Source organism: Hyaena hyaena, unplaced genomic scaffold (genome assembly GCF_003009895.1).
Source record: "Hyaena hyaena isolate Hyena2069 unplaced genomic scaffold, ASM300989v1 scaffold_770, whole genome shotgun sequence".
Taxonomy (NCBI): Eukaryota; Metazoa; Chordata; class Mammalia; order Carnivora; family Hyaenidae; genus Hyaena; species Hyaena hyaena.
Genome location: NW_024081405.1, coordinates 442982 through 459769, shown reverse-complemented (window position 1 = coordinate 459769; position 16788 = coordinate 442982). Strand labels below are relative to the sequence as shown.

The following is a 16788-nucleotide window of genomic DNA, read 5'->3' as shown; positions in this document are numbered from 1 at the left end:
CTGTGACTCCCTCTCTCTCTGACCCTCCCCTGCTCACGCTGTCTCTCTCTCTCTCTCACTCCTAGAAATAAATAAAACATTAAAAAATTAAAAAAAAAATTTTAAGATAGGTAGGCATTATTTAGAGATGCACAAACCAGGGTTAGAGACATTAAGAAACCTGCTTGAGACCACAACACTAGTGAGGGCCAAAGCTGGGATTCAAACTCTGGTCCTCACTGTTTTCACTTCACCCCCTGGCTCCTAGCAGCCAGAGCTGTCAAACAAGGAGGGAGTTCTCAGAAACAAGGAGGGAGTTCTCAGGAAGTCTCGCCTTCACAGGCCCCAGTGATGAGCCACCAGGAGACTTTGCTTTGGAAACTAGCCCCTCATCCTTTCAGGCTTTGCCACATCTCCCCAGATAACAGTGCGTTCACTTGCATTTTCTGTTCACTCTCCAGGTGAGTGGAGGCCGATGGGGTTATATCTGCCTCCCTCATCCCATTCCTTATAAGCCAGAAAAGACCCACCCTCAAAATTCTGAGTCCAATTCCCTCCCTTACAGACCTTCCAGAGCAGAAGTAACTTCAAAAGACAGAGGCACGGCTGTGGTTGAAAGCGTAGTGGCCAGAGGCTCCCATCTCCTCGACAGCTGAGTAACGGCAGGAGCACCAGATGTGGCAGAGAAGGGCTCTTTTCCTTCCTCGGTCTTACCATTTTCTCTGGTAACCTCGAGGGTAGAAACCTGCTGCTCCTGTGTCACTAACGATAAGGTGGCTTCTGCTTCCTGAACCACTGTTGTCATCTCTTGAGTGATGATGTCTTAAAAGGGGGGAAACAACATTTTAAAATAGACAAATTCCCTATACCTTAAAAAGTCACTCTATAATTAATAAACTGGAAAAAAAAGAAGAAGATAGCTATTTCAGAGTATGAGAGAGCAAATGGATCGCTCAGATACAAAATGCCAGTAAATAGGGGCGCCTGGGTGGCTTAGTCGGTTAAGCGTCCGACTTTCGCTTAGGTCATGATCTCGCGGTTCGTGGGTTCGAGCCCCGCGTCGGGCTCTGTGCTGACTGCCAGCTCAGAGCCTGGAACCTGTTTCAGTCTGTGTCTCCCTCTCTCTCTGACCCTCCCCTGCTCACGCTGTCTCTCTCTCTCCTAGAAATAAATAAAAATATTTAAAAAAAAAAGCCAGTAAATAAACGTTTTCAGTGCTGCTGCTTTCAGGAGCAATGAGTCAATCTGAGACCGAGATATATAAGTTAACATAAAAAACATACACTGAAAGACAAAACAGACTAGGAAGATCAACGGCTGAGCTCCCTTTTATGAATATCAACGTAACCAGTCTGTTAAGAAACAAATTATACAGAACTAAGTTATATTCAAAAGTTCTCAGAAGCATTTATATATATTAATTTTTGCATTTGCATTTCTGATGGGGGAAAAGGGAAGTTAGCATTTTGAATCAAGGAATAATAATTACAGTAACTAATGTTTATGTAGTTTCTATTATATGCTACATATATGCACTGTTAAGTACATGATGAGTGTTATTTTATTTCATCTGCCAAAATGCACAAAGGAGTGGTAGATACTAATATCATTCCATGGAAGCCATACATCATAGCGGCCATGAATGAAAGCTTTAGAGTCAATTTGCCTGGGTCTGAACTCCGGCTCATCCTCTACTAGCTGTGTGACCTTAAACAAATTCCTTAGCATCTCTGGGCCTTGAGTTTCCTCAGCTGTAAATTGGAAATAATAGTAGTATCTATCTCATAGAGTTGTTACCAAGATTAAATTAGATAATACATGTAAAAACTTAGCACATATTCCGATATGTCAGCTATTATTATCCCACTTTACAAACTACTTAGGTTGAGAGAAGCTACATAGTTAGTGTTCTTAACTGCTGTGCTAAGTTTCCCTGTCAGTGGCAAGGGATGAAAGGATAAAGATATGAGATATACACACACACACACACACACACACACACACACACATACACACCCCTACAACAGAGTATTTTTGAGCCCTGAGCAAGAAGAAAACCCTGCTATTGCGCAAGGAATGACTTGAAGTCCAAATCTGTAGAAAATCTGCATTTGCTTTTAAGTCATAAAAGAGAATGAGGGGCGCCTGGGTGGCTCAGTCGGTTAAGCATCCTACTTCAGCTCGGGTCATGATCTCACAGTTCGTGGGTTTGAGCTGACAGCTAGCTCAGAGCCTGGAGCCTGTCTTCGGATTCTGTGTCTCCCTCTCTCTCTAACCCTCCCCTGCTCATGCTGTCTCTATCTCTCTCTCAAAAATAAATAAAACGTTAAAAAAAATTCTTTTAAGTCGTAAAAGAGAATGAAAAAGACCTCCTGTGGGTCTATTTTCTTTTCAGCATTATAGGTCCATTTTCTTTACAACATTATAATCCCCTCAAGCACATTATAAAGACTCTTTATGAGTGGGGGCACCTGGGTAGCTCCGTCGGTTAAGCGGTGACTTTGGCTCAGGTCATGATCTCACGGCTCATGAGCTTGGGCCCCATGTTGGGCTCTGTGCTGACAGCTCAGAGCCTGGAGCCTGGTTTGGATTCTGTGTCTCCCTCTCTCTCTGCCCCTCCCCTGCTCATGCTCTGTTTGTCTCTTTCTCTCAAAAAAAAATAAACAATAATAAAAAAAAGACTATTTATGAGGGTCAATATTTGCTCCCTTCTTAGGGAAGGGCAATACTGGAAATTTCCAATACTGAGCCACTGTTAAAATGTAATTTTTAAAAGACCCTATTGTCTCTCTTTTCCAAAATACTAATTCTAGATACAGAGCATATTAGCAAGACCAGTAAGTTATACCATGAAAAATAACATCCTAGGGATAGCTGAAAACGTTTTCTCAAAGTTTTTATTAATGACATGATGGCATTTCCTACTACTTAAAAATACTTTTCCTTGGAAACAATTTATTTGCTTTAAAATAATGTTTGTACATTTTATTTTCAGTCTAAGTAGTTCCTTTGCTTGGTCCTCATTCAGTTTGGACTTTTTTTTTTTAAATGTTTATTTATTTTTGAGAGAGAGCAGGAGAAGGGCAGAGAGAGAGAAGGAGACACAGAATCTGAAATATGCTCCAGGTTCGTGAGTTCAAACCCCACATTGGGTATAGAGATTACTAAAAATAAATAAATAAATAAATAAATAAATAAACAAACACACAAACTTCTTTTTTAAAAGATACTGTGGTTAAGTGAGACAATTATGACTCAGTAAGGAGCATATTCAATAATCGAAATAATAAAGATAATCATCAAATTCATTTTACTTTTTAGTCTGTATTAATACAAGCTATGCAATTCTAATACAGAAGTATCAGAGATTCAATTATGCAATGAATAATCTGGAACTATATGACTTAATGCTCCAGGAATATCTTAAACTGTAATGGAAAATCAAAATAAACTTTTAAAAAAATTTTTTAAAAATATTTATTTTTGAGAGAGAGAGAGAGAGAGAGAGACAGGGCATGAGCGGGTGAGGGGCAGAGAAAGAGGGAGACACAGAATCCAAAGCAGGCTCCAGGCTCTGAGCTGTCAGCACAGAGTCTGACGTGGGGCTCGAACTCACAAGGTGTGAGATTATGCCCTGATCCCAAGTCGGACACCCAACCGATTGAGCCACCCAGGCACCCCAGAAGTAAACTTCTTATTCAGTCACATCCAATATCTTCATGGTTATAGAGACCCAACTCTCTCAGTGGAATTTAACAATCAACTTAACAAAACATTTTCTGGAAGTTTCTATGAAAACTTACAGTATACTAAGTCCTTCAGTCTTTAAAAGATGAACGGGACATGTTAAATTCAATCTTACCATTTTAATTCAATCTCAACACTTTATAAAACATATTACTAATTTGAAATTTCCATTAGGCTAATTAGCTGAAGTAACAAGATGAACATATTCCAAAATCATTTGGAATGAGCATACTAAGTCTATCTTTCCTCACGCTGTTATCTGACCAACTACACATAATAAAAGAAAAATATTATCTGCCAGCAACAAATGTAAGGCTCGTCAGCTCATAGCATTCACAGATATTAAGGCCAAGAGGAAGTAGTGCAGTATCAAGTCAGCAGGAGAGAATTCAGCAGTATTGGGGTTTTTTCTTATTTCTAGATTAATTTCTTTTTGGGAAAACAAAATCAAAGAACTCAGATGGTTAATACTAGAAGATCAATATTACGGAAAGCTTTTGGTAAGAAATATCAGGGACGTGAGTATTTTTTACACCAACATGTTAATAAGTATCCTATATATTTATTATACCTTTATACATATAGCTAATTCTTTAACATTTTCCTGAATAGCTATGCATTCTCATAATGACATGTTTGAAAACTGTCAGTCTATTTTAGAGTTTCTCAGCACTACTGACACTTTGGCTCAGAAAAAACTTTGTGGTTGGGGGGCTCTCCTACATGCTGTAGGATGGTAAGCAGCCTGTTTGACCCACCAGATATCCTGTCACCCATCTGTTTATGACAATCAAAAATGTCTTCAAAATTGCCAAATGATAGGGGTGGGGACCAATTGCTTCCTGTTGAATACCATCACCTCCATGCAGAGATTGTATCTGAGTGTAATTTTTACATAAAATACATTTTGTATTTGTTTGCTTTTGCTTTCCATCAAAACTTGAATAACTTCTAAAGTCTCACTTAAAAAAAAAACAGGGGAGGGGATGGGCATGGAGGAGGGCACTTGTGGGGATGAGCACTGGGTGTTATGTGGAAACTAACTTGACAATAAACTATTTGTAAAAAAAAAAAAAGCAACAAACTTGAGAAATACTTAGGCTGATCATATTGAGAAAAGAATGAAGGAGAGCACAAATTAAAAATATTGCAAGTGAATGAGAAAGAATGAAATCTGGCCATGTGTAGCAACATGGATGGACCTTGAGGGTGTTACGCTGAGCGAAATAAGTCAGGCAGAGATGGACAAATATTATATGTCTGCACGTATAGGAGGATTAGGAGGAACTTGACGGAGGAACAAGGGGGAGAAGAAGGGGGGAAATGGTGGGGGAAAGGGAGAGAGGCAAACCATGAGAGACTCTTGAATGCTGACAAAAACTGAGGACTGATGGATGTGGGGGGAGGGGGGATGGGCATGGAGGAGGGCACTTTGGGGATGAGCACTGAGTGTTATGTGGAAACTAATTTGACAATAAACTATTTGTAAAAAATAAATAAATAAATATGTTTTAAGTTGTTGGCGAAAAAAAAATATTGCGAGTGAAAGATGTTATATCTATGGATATGAAATACAGATATGAAATGCATAATAAAAATATGGAAAATTTTATAGAAAACATAAAATGAGATCTAAAACTAATACAATGCTATGTATCCATTATATCAGTTTTAAAAAATAATCAAATCAAATCAAAATATTCCAAATCAAACCAACTTTATTTTTTCTCTTTCTTTCTTTTACCTTTCAAGGTATTGCCCAATAGTTGATGCGCCTCAGATTCATATTCCGAGATGGAGACAGTGGTCTCTATGAAAAACATAGCATCATTTTCCTTAGTGGCCTCCATGAAGTCTGCAGTATCTTGGAAGAGGTTTACAACAGAGACTTTCATATCTTCCATCAGACTTGTAGGAGTAAAGGAACTTTGATCGGTGAAGGCAGATGATCGCTCCTCCCCATGTGCCATTAGCAGGGCTGTCCCCATGTGGGCTTCCCCTTCCGGCAGCCCCAGAGCCACACCTGCAACCTCTGTCAAAGGTTCACCCTCTTCCACACCTTCCATTGCATCATTATCTGGTACTAGGGCTGTCTGAGACGTTTCCATTGCCACTTGTGTCTCTATATTGTCTCCAAGCCTTGGGACATTTATCTGGCTTACACTCTCTAATTTAGTGTCATCCCACTCATCACTTATGACAGAGGTGGCTGGAACGGCAGTGCTGACACTCACTGTGACTCCTGGGGCTCCCAGCAGCCTGTCAGTTTCTGGCTCAACACTCAGGGTATCCTCAGAGGTCGTGAGCCAGTGCTTGGTGACTGTAGTCTGGGTATGATCAGCTGTCATCTGCAAAGGCTCCTCCCTATCGGGCATGGGGCTTCCAGGCACCATGCCTGCTGTGGGCTCAGCACCTGGAAAAAAAGTTGCCGTGTGTTCTGGGTCTGCTTCAAACTTCTCAGTCCTTGAATTGGTGGTCAGCATTTCTTTAGTATTCACATCAGAGGAAGGTAAATGTCCCAGACTAACGCTTTCCTGACTTTCAGTTGCAAACAACTGATGATCCACATGCTTCAGAAAACCCTGCGTTGCTTCTGTGGTCCCTTCCACAGTGGGCTGAATGATGGTACTACTGAACGGTTCCTCCTTCTCGTCCATATTCGGAGGAGCAGTTGCAGCAGTAGGGTTGGTTAGCAGGGCCTTGGAGAGTGGGCTTTCAGGAGACACTCCCTCTGGCTGGCTGGAACCAAACACTTCCTCCTCCACAGGGACCACTGACTCAGTAGCAGAGTAAATGCCGGGGCTATTAGGCTGCGTGAGCCCAGCTCCTATTGGATGAGCTTCTTTGTTAATAGGAAATACTTTATTTAATGACGTTGCTGATGGCTCCGCTAATGCTATCATTGGCTCTTCTGAGACCACCAACTGGGGAGTGCACTTTGAAGTAATAGAGTCATTTTCTGGGTCATCTGTGTTCATCCTCTCCAGCTGCCCTGTTTCTGCATGGCCACGTGCTATCTCCCTTCTTCCTATTGTGGGGAAGGCCACGCATTGCGTGGCAAAGTTGAGAATTAGAAGGCCACAGAATGCCAGACAAATGTGCAATACAATTGGTCTGCTCATAGTGGAAGAGAAATGTGCACATAAATCGGCAGAGTTGTCAATTCCAGTAATTGAGTCCTGCAGAAAAATAAAGCACATCAAACTGTCATGTAAACGTGTTTTGTAAATAAGTCCCTTTAAGTTAAACCATAAGTAAAATAATCTCCTTGACTTGGTGCTCAGAGATGGTGTGCAAGAGACGGCTGTTCTATTTCCTTGTACCTTTGGGACATGAATAACCCAGTTCATTTTTCCCTGCTGAATTTTGCAGCTGATTTAACTTGAAGCTCTCTTGAAAAGGTACATATAGTTCAAGGACTAAGTTCTTTGTTTCTTAAATATCTATTTGAAAAAAAATTACCCTTGAAGTCCCATTTGCAAAATTCTCCCCAAATTCCTCTGTTAATCATGTACGCAAATGACTACCGAAATGGCAGTAGGTCTAAGATAACAGAAAGCAAATCTTACATTTACTTATATTACGTTCAGAGAACCTTTCAAGTATGGTTTAACACTTATAAGACGTCATCATAAAATACTGAATACCAGTTACATTCAAGAGTTTTTTAAGTAGGGACACCTGGGTGGCTCAGTCAGTTAAGTGTCTGACTACATCTCAGGTCATAATCCCATAGTTTGTGGGTTTAAGCCCACTTCAGATCCTTTGCCCCTCCCCGGCTTGTTCTCTTCTCTCAAAATAAATAAATAAGCTTGGAAAAAGAGGTTTTTTTAAATATATAAATGACTTTCAATTAAAATTTCTCTTTAAAACACTTAACTGATTTTTCTCTGTAACAACTATAAGAATTATAGGCAAACCCTTGATGCCCTTGATGTTTCAAATTTTAAGGAGTAGAGGGACCCCCGGGGGGCTTAGTCGGTTAAGCGTCCAACTTTGGCTCAGGTCATGATCTCACAGTTTGTGAGTTTGAGCCCGGCCTCGGGTTCTGTGCTGACAGCTCAAAGCCTGGAGCCTGCTTAGAACTCCCTGTCTCTCTGCCCCTCCCCCGCTCACACTCTGTCTCTTGGTGTCTCAAAAATAAACATTTAAAAAATTTTTTTAAAATTAAGGAGTAGAAAGGGTAAAAGAGTTAATGCAGATTCGTGTTTTTAGGGAAAAAAAACTTAAGAGGACAAAACATTTTAAATTAGCAATCTTTACTGAATACACATTATCATTTGATTAAGATTTATTGCATTTTTTTAAAAAACTACTCACACTCTCATTAAAACTAAAACTATAGCAAAACTATGAATTTTCCCCCCAAATTTATGAGTTTTAGTTCTTTTTTTTTTAACCTACTTTGCTGTTTGGGCTCTTTCTTTTCCCATCATTAGAAATCTTTCAGATGCTATAGATGTTCTAGAAAATTAAACCTAAGCATGAAAATCCTAAAAAAACAAAAACAAAAACAAAAACGTAATTTTTATAAAAGTTAGATTTTTTTCTTGCTTTCATGTATAATCATTAAACTATTTGGGCTAGGCACAGGATGTACACACATAAAATATAAAAATTAAGTTTTCGTAGGTCCTTCTCCCCTTAAGAAGCTCAAAGCTTCTCTGTTTCGTCTCTAGGTCTTTTTGAGACCATGAAAAGGTCAAGTCCTGAGAGCATGACCTAGACATCTGAACAGGAAAAAGAAGGCTGAATTTTTCTACATGAAGAAAGAGGAATCCCTAGATTTGGAGCTGAGGCTTCCTGCCAAACCAGCAGCACCGCATGAATGTGTCACCTTTGAAGTCATCTTCCAGCCCCAGTCAAGCCTTCAGACAATTGCAGCATCTTGACCATAACTGCTTAAGAGACCCTGAGCCAGAACCAGCCAGCTAAGCTACTCCCAAATTCCTAATGCACAGAAGTGGGATGAAATTATAAGCATTTACTGCCACCAAGTTAGGGACAATTGGTCACATGGAAATCTTGAATCCACGGGACTTTGGGAGACTATAAGCGTCAGAAGATGTCATGAGGTGCCATGTGCAGAAAAGGAAAAGTACAAATCAAGGAACATAAACTTAGCAACAGAAGGAAACTGAAGCCAGAGGTGACGAGGAGAAATACAAGTTACCACACCCCCTAAAGAAGCTTCAGAGATAGTGAGAGGGATGGTAGTTCCCCCCATATGTGGGATGAGAGTCTGTAACAATTTATTTAAATATTAAATTAGATACAGGTAGCTAGTGTCATTTTATTTTATTTTTTTGTGTTTTATTTATTTCTAGGAGAGAGACAGAGAAACAGCGTGAGCAGGGGAGGGTCAGAGAGAGAGAGGGAGTCACAGACTGAAACAGGCTTCAGGCTCTGAGCTGGCAGTCAGCACAGAGCCCGACGCGGGGCTCAAACCCACAAACCGCAAGATCACGACCTAAGAGAAAGTCGGACGCTTAACCGACTAAGCCACCCAGGCGCCCCGCTAGTGGCATTTTAAAAGGAGAGATTATGGGAAAGATATTTGAAAAAGAGGGAAGAGCATGTGCCATGGCATGTCAACATTCTGGACATTCGTTATCATCATACTCTAGACGACCCATAAAGAATCCCACGTCATAGCCAGGTAACAAATTTGGTAATATGCCTCCCTTGAGACAAAAGCAGAAGGGCCGTAAAACAAGAATGTTCACAGATGATGTAACTACATCTTTGTTCAACTTGAACTATGAAACATACATAACATACGTAAAAGCTATAGAACTCCCCGATCTATTCAGAGAGCTGCCCTTTCCTAAACAAATGTTTTTCCCATTCAGTGAAATCTTACTAACCATCTGAGACAATGCAGGGTGTGGCCTGAAAACTTGGTCTACATGATCCCATGCTTCTGGATAAACACTTGAGAAAAACAGGCCATCGTGAATGATTTAGAGGGACATGGACTGGAATCAGAAAGAAAATTCCTGAATCTTGGTTTTCTTGTTACTATGGGATATTGTACAAACGGCCTCAGTTTTTCCTTCGACAAAATGAGGAGTGAAACAAACTAATCTTGTAAATCCTTCTACCTCCACGAATCCATTTTCATATTTTATCTATAGGGCACAGAATTAATGCAAGTGTTTTCAGGTTCCAACAACTGAGCCATCAGGTAGGCACGGCACTCTGATGCCTGGATGGATGTTTCACATTTTATTTATATGTTATGGAGTCATGCAGACTGAGAGGAGAATTTTATAAACAAGTCAGATTTGGGGAATCAAACCATAAAGATTCAATATAGCCTCAATTGCCTTTCCCAAACAGAATTTTCCTTCAAGGTTTTATTTCCAGCTAGATCTTGAGCTGTAGAGTTTTTGTGTGAAGGGAATTCTGCCATTGCTCTAAAAGACTTTCCTTCTGTAATTAAGTGTCAGCCACCTGCTTTCTAAATCCAACTACAGAAAAAATGGGGGTGAACTGCAAGCCTATTCTATGTCGCTCTATTGCAGGCATATGTTCCTTCTCCCCACTATTCAAAGCGATGCCTGAACTTTAAAAGAAGCAGAAAAGACAGCCTATAAGAAAGACAGCAGGGAACATGTCTACAACTCAGATAAATTGGTAAATGACCTTCAAGTTCCAGGTTTTTCTCCATCTTTCAAAGCACAGTACAAGTTCACGGAGCCACTCCCATGAGTTTGGTGTCCCCCACTGAGAGCTTCGTGACATTGGAGAATAAATAAGGAAAGGCAGACCATTGTCAGCTCAATGGCAATATTTCCAAAACCAAATAATCATCTGTGATCATATTTTGAAGGCTATATATAGGCCTTTTCTTTTTTTCCTCGACACTCATCCCCTCCCTGGCAAAGTGCCTGACATCGAGGAACTGCTCAGTAACTATTGACTGAACAGAGGAATGTCTATAGCCTACTCTGTTGGGGAAGGGGAGGGTGGGCAAATTTCATTGCTAATTAATACTTTGTATCTTAATTATCTTAAATGAACTCAATCTAAGAGCATTTAACATACAAAAGAATATTTCTCTAACTTTTCTTTCACACCATGGTAGCTCTGCGTTCTTTCCACTATATCCATCAGTGCAAATTAATTGGTAAATAAACTCTAACCAAATTGCTGATAGTGGATATTGGCTTCTAATAGCTTAAAAAGCATGCCTTTCAGAGCAAATCAGTTAACACTTTGTCTATCATTTGCTATTGAGGTATCCTAATGGCTTGGTGGGTCCGCTGAACAATTTACTGCATTTCTGCCACCAGTGGGCAGATAAGCTGTTCTGTCAACCATTGTCTTTGACAGTCTTAAATAGATCCAGCCCAGAATCTGTTTCTTTGTCAAGTCTAGGCGCGTTCAAGTTACAAAGACAAATGAAAGGCGACATAAGGAAATACAGATTTAGCCATCTTGTTAGATTTAATAACCAGGATTTTTTTAAGACACTTGTTCAACACTTTTTCCAACTAAAATGTATACTGCTATTTTTTAGCGTGTTAGCAAAATGTAGACACAAAAGGGAACCAGCATGTTAAAACATTCTCATCAGTGACAAAGCTACTTTTTTTTTTCCCAAAAGAAATGGAGTTCCATGTATAACACATAAGGATCCTGAGCTCTGCCCTAAGAGTAGTCAAGACACAGGAGGCCTATAGAGAATGCCCCCAAAAAACGGTGACAATCTGCCTGATATTTTCCTTTTCTTGAGATAAACACAAATACCATAAATAGCTGGTATAGGGTTTGGGGAAGAAAGCTTAGATTTTCACTGTCTCTGAGAAGATACTTGGATGCCACCTCAAACGCACCATCTTCTTCACCTAACCTTTGGTGTCATCCCGAACTCTTCTCTGTATTCTAGATTTCACAACTTCTGTGGATCCTTTCCCCATAATGTCTCTTGGAATTGTCCTTGTCATCACCTCACTGGATTGTTATTATCTTAATTGCCTTTCAACTGATGATCCTGTTCAGACTCTCTCCTCTCCAATCCATTTCACACAATCCAGATGGTTTATTCTAAACAACAAAAATGACAATAACCAATCAAAAATGGCCACCATTTGGAGGATGCTATGTGCCAGGTGTTGTGAGTGCCTTATGTAACTTACCTTATTTAATCCTAACAACAACCTAATGAGATAGGATCTATCATTATCTCCATTTTTGTTAGCTAACAAAGCAACAGGCTTACAGAAGACAATTAACCTGCCTATGTGAGCATGCCAGTTTCTGAACTTGTGAATTCTGACTTCATGTTGCCCCCCCAACTTTGCCAAACACATCCTTTAATGTCACCAAGCTTACAACCATCAAACGCCCTATCTATAAGACAACCCCACACCACTAACAACCCTACAAACCATCACCACCTGAGTACGTTGCCCTCTTACGTGCCACCTCATTCCAGGTTCCTAAGTTTTGCTCACCACACTGCACTAGCCTGAACACTCCCTCCTTCCCTACCCAGGTATCCAAACCCTGGCCCCCAGCCCACATCCTGTTTACTAACTGCTGTCACGAAAATGCCTGGCCCAATCTCTTCCCATTCTTCTTCCAACTTCTCTGGCACAAATCATCACATCTATAAGTCTTACCGCCTCAAATGAGATTCTGTCCTTTGCATGCAAACACTGGTGTTTTAGCTTCCTTTGTTTGCTGTATAATTACTAATAATAGTAGGCATGGAGAGGAGGTGTTCGATAAACATTTGCTGTAATGAAGAAAATATAAATAACTGTTCAAGAATGTGAAAAAGAATGCTCAGAGTCTTCATTTTATACTGCAAGATTTTCAATGACATTTCATGGTCTATCCATGTCTAATTGTGTATTTTATATCATTTGTATCAATTGTGTATTTTATTCAATGTATCATTTTAATAATAGTAATAATTACCTGTATTCTCATTTCCGCTATATTTTAGGTTTTCAGAGTTTATTGCATTAAAGAAATAGATCAGGGGCGCCTGGGGGCTCAGTCAGTTAAGCATCCGACTTAGGCTCAGGTCATGCTCTCACGGTTCATAGGTTCGAGCCCTGCATCAGGCTCTGTGCTGACAACTAGCTCAGAGCCTGGAGCCTGCTTCAGATTCTGTATCTCCCTTTCTCTCTGCCCCTCCCCCGCTCACACTGTCTCTCTCTCAGAATTAAATAAAACATTAAAAATTAAAAAAAAAAGAAAAAAGAAATAGATCAGCAGTTATATGTGACAAGTCTCAGAGCTTCAGGTTGACCTGCTTCCCAATTATCATCTCATCTTTTAAAAACCTGTTAGTGGGATGCCTGGGTAGTGCAGTCAGTTAAGCATCGGATTCTTGGTTTCAGCTCAAGGTCATGATCTCATGGCTAGTGAGATTGAGTCTGCATCCAGCCCTGTGCTGACAGCATTGCACGGAGCCTGCTTGGGATCCTCTCCCTCTGCCCTTCCCCCACTTGCTCTTGCGTGCTCTCTCTCTCTTTCTCTCTCTCTCTCAAAATAAGTAAACCTAAAAAATAAATTAAAAATAAAAATAAAAACCAATTAGTGATTCTTTGACTGATGAGGGGAAAAGGAAAACTCTTTTCCTCTTTTGTTTGTGTCTTAATTTCATTTTGTACTCTCTCTGATCCTCAATAATTAATTTGTCAGTGTCTTACCTTTTTAATCCTTAAGGTTCATTCGCCAATGCTATTTAATTTGTCTAAGGACATGCTTATCAAGATTCCGACCCTATTGACCCAGCTGTGGCACATGGCATTACAGCACCCCCATTTCTGACTCACTCGCTATTGACAATTGTCATTGGCCTAATATATTGGCTTTAAGATCATCTGGACCTCATCATCCTTCACTATCCGTTAAGTAGCTGGACTCTCAGAGGATCCCTTCAGCAGCATGTTCGGCCACAGTGGAAGGAGGGAGAACAGAGTAACCACAAAGAAAAGCCTGCCTCCCCAGGAGTAAACGGCATCAGTGCTGACAGGGCAGAGGATGAGTAAGCTGGGGTCAAGAAGGTTACACTGGCAACTACCAGCAAAGTGCTTTACCATCCCTGCAGACCATCACTAAGTTGTACACACTGATCCCAGGAGCTTTGTTCTCCGCAATTTAGCACTGCAGACAAATGAAGGGGTCAGTGCTTACTACCCCTAGCATATCACCCTATCCCTGGGAAAAGAAGCTGAAGATTTAAATACTGGCTCCAAGCTCCAGCTCTACCTTGAACAAATCACTGAAACTCAGTTGCCTTGTTGCAAGATGGAGGTAAAGATGCTCATTCTGCTTTCTTCAAAGGGACACGAGACACAACATGATAACAGACACGAAAACAGTTTGAAGACAAAGTTTTAAGTATCATTCAATTTAAGGCAGACTGGTGTGATATTGACAGATAATCCCCTCATACTACCGAAATGTGAGCAATTTGAAGCAACCATAACGTCCTTCCACCCCCCCCACCCCCCACCCCCAGATATTTCCATGGAGCCTCCTCCTTCGGCTTTTCATGTATACAAAATGACCTGGGAATTGCCTGATGGTTGCAGAATCCTATCCTAATCCATCTCGGTCAGCAAGCTCTTCTCCATCCATCATACAGTTCTCTTCCACAACCCGGATTTGACATTTCATTTCTGTTTTCTGTGGTTTACAAACCTCATTTGCTTGACAAGATCTTTAAGTACTAGCTAGCATTTAAAGAGAAAGTAATCCCCAGGTAGGCATTTCATGGAATAAACATAATATCTAACATTTCAAGCTGAAACTTGATTCAGACACTTTTCTTGTGATCGTCTGTAAACACAATATAGAAAAACAGGACTGACCACACATCTTAATTACAGAATGAGTTTTCATTCTCCAGAGATTAAGCCCAGCTTCCTTACATAAGAAAAGAAAATTCAAGGAACAAAGAATTCAATTCCATACACAACTTTTCAGGCAAACATCTGCTAAATAAAGCGTACATACACCTTTAGTTGAAGAGTAGAAATTTTCTACAACAGGTAAGCATATCTTCCCAATTTGGTTCTATCTTTGCCTGAACCCATTTCTGTAATAGCAAATTATGATATTAAAGGTCTAGCAGGAAATACCAGAATATAATGATAAGAAGCCTCTCATAAAAACAAAGACAAATCCACATCTCCCTAATTGGCTCTGTTGCTGTAGCTACCTTAGACTTGGTGAGTCTTGGGAGTTTTGTGAACAAACACAATCAATATCAAGTCTGCTGCATAAGTGCTTGGTTCATTATTATGACAAATATAACAGCTCTACCTTAGGTATATGTGTAAGTCAAATCACTCTTAAATCTCTACTCTGTGTAAAAGTAGCAATGCTGTGCTACTGTGAATTCTAACCCCGGTTTCGAGTTTCTTTCAATAGATGCTACAGAGGGTTTCTGCCGGCAAGTGAGCAGAGAAATCAGTCACTGACTTTAAATAGGCATGGCTTCAACAATACTCCTTAGAGTTCAACAGCATCATGTGTGATCCGGGCAATACACAAAAAAGAAGGGGAGGCATGCAAATTCTGACCACACATGTTGCTTCCCATAGAAGTCCTTCCGAACTCTATGGATGGTTCTGTGAACCACTCCTGCTCCCCCTTAAGTTTCGAACTAAAACTTCCAGGGAAAGAATGCGGACACTTTAAAGCATCCTCTCTGCTCTGCACAGAAATGAGGTGCCACGATCCCGGCAGGTCCTCGGGCTCGCCTCGGGAAGGCAAAGATGTCTCATCTTTGAGAACTCCAAACTCTTGAGAGTCCTGTATTTTGTTCCCCGCGGCTACCTCCAGCCAGCTCACCAGCCAGGGGCTTAAATGTTTGGAATCTATACAGGTCGGGCTCTGTCCCTGACCGGGAGGCACATTCGATATCTAGGCACCTCCAGGCAACCTCCCAGCCATTCTGTAGTCTCGGGCAGAGCCTGACCTCCTCCGAGTCTATCCCACAGGCCCTCTTCCCATTTTAGCGACCTTTCCAAGCAGCATCCCCCTGCCGTGTCCCGGGGGACCGGTCAGGGTCTGAGCAAGGAGGCTCCGTGACATTTCTGCACTGAATACTCAACTGTTGGTCTTCTGCAAAGTAGCAGAACACATTCCAGTGGCCACCGCAGCCCCCATTCGCTCCTCGGCTGCTGGACACTGATTGGCATCGGGGACACAACGATCGATGCTCTGAAAGGAGCAGATCGGAGTCTTCAGGAACTTCTCTACCACCGCCGAGAGGCTGGGAGGGGACGGAGAGAAGAAAGAAAAGCCCACACAAAAGCGGCCAGCCCTGCAAGCCCCGCCAGCACAAAGGCCCGCGCGCGGGTGCGGAGCCGGGAGGCTGGGCTGGAGCGAGGAGTGCGGCGAGTCCTCCGAGGCCTGCGCGCCGCGCCCAGCGCGCCCCGACCTGCCCCCCGCGCACCCCGCGCCGGGGCACGGCGTTGCGGTGGGGGCTCTGGGCGCACGGCCGGCGCGCCCCGGGCTGCCCGGCTCCCAGGACCGCAGCGCTCCCGGGCGACCCCGCGCCGGCTCCGCGCGGAGCCCCGTCCGCAGGCGCGGCCGCCCGAGCGGCAGGAGCCGGGCCCGTGCTCACCTGTGCGCCTTCAGCCGAGCAGCGCGCGGAGGAGAGCGGCGGCGCCCGCGCTGGGCATCCCCGGCGCGGCCCCTGCGGCGGCGGCGGCTCCCTCGGCCGTCTGGGACGCCAGGAGGAGGACGCTTCGCTTTGTTGCCTATTCATGAGGCCGCGACGAGCGCCGGGGATTGGGCGGCGGGGAGATGTGCTCGCCCCGCCTCCGCTGGCACCGACACCCTATGCCGACGCCTCACGCCCCTAGGCGCCCACGTCCCGGCCTCGGCTCCGGCGGCCCGAGCCGAGCCGCGCGGGTGGGTCCGGCTCCTGGGACCCCGCCGGAGACGCCCCCCACCCCCCACCCCCGCCCTGCTGTCCCCCTTCGAAGACTGGCCTTCTGCGGGAGCACTTAGTGCCTACGGCCGGGGCACCGTTTTCGCTGGAAGAGCCCGAATTTCTCTGGTCCTTGGTGAGGGCAAAGGGTG

At 42.6% G+C, this 16788-nt stretch overlaps 1 protein-coding gene across 1 annotated transcript in view; it reads right to left on the bottom strand.

The window, feature by feature from the left end:
- The window catches only part of ARMH4 (armadillo like helical domain containing 4), a 41833-nt gene extending 25430 nt beyond the window's left edge, over positions 1-16403 (bottom strand). Inside the window, exons 1-3 of the mRNA XM_039218666.1 lie at positions 16328-16403; positions 5471-6905; positions 547-801 (exon numbers count right to left, since the gene is read on the bottom strand). Of these exons, the coding sequence (XP_039074597.1) occupies positions 547-801; positions 5471-6848 (1633 nt within the window). The 5' untranslated portion in view covers positions 6849-6905; positions 16328-16403. The remainder of the gene's footprint in view (positions 1-546; positions 802-5470; positions 6906-16327) is intronic.
- Positions 16404-16788: the final 385 nt, after the last annotated feature.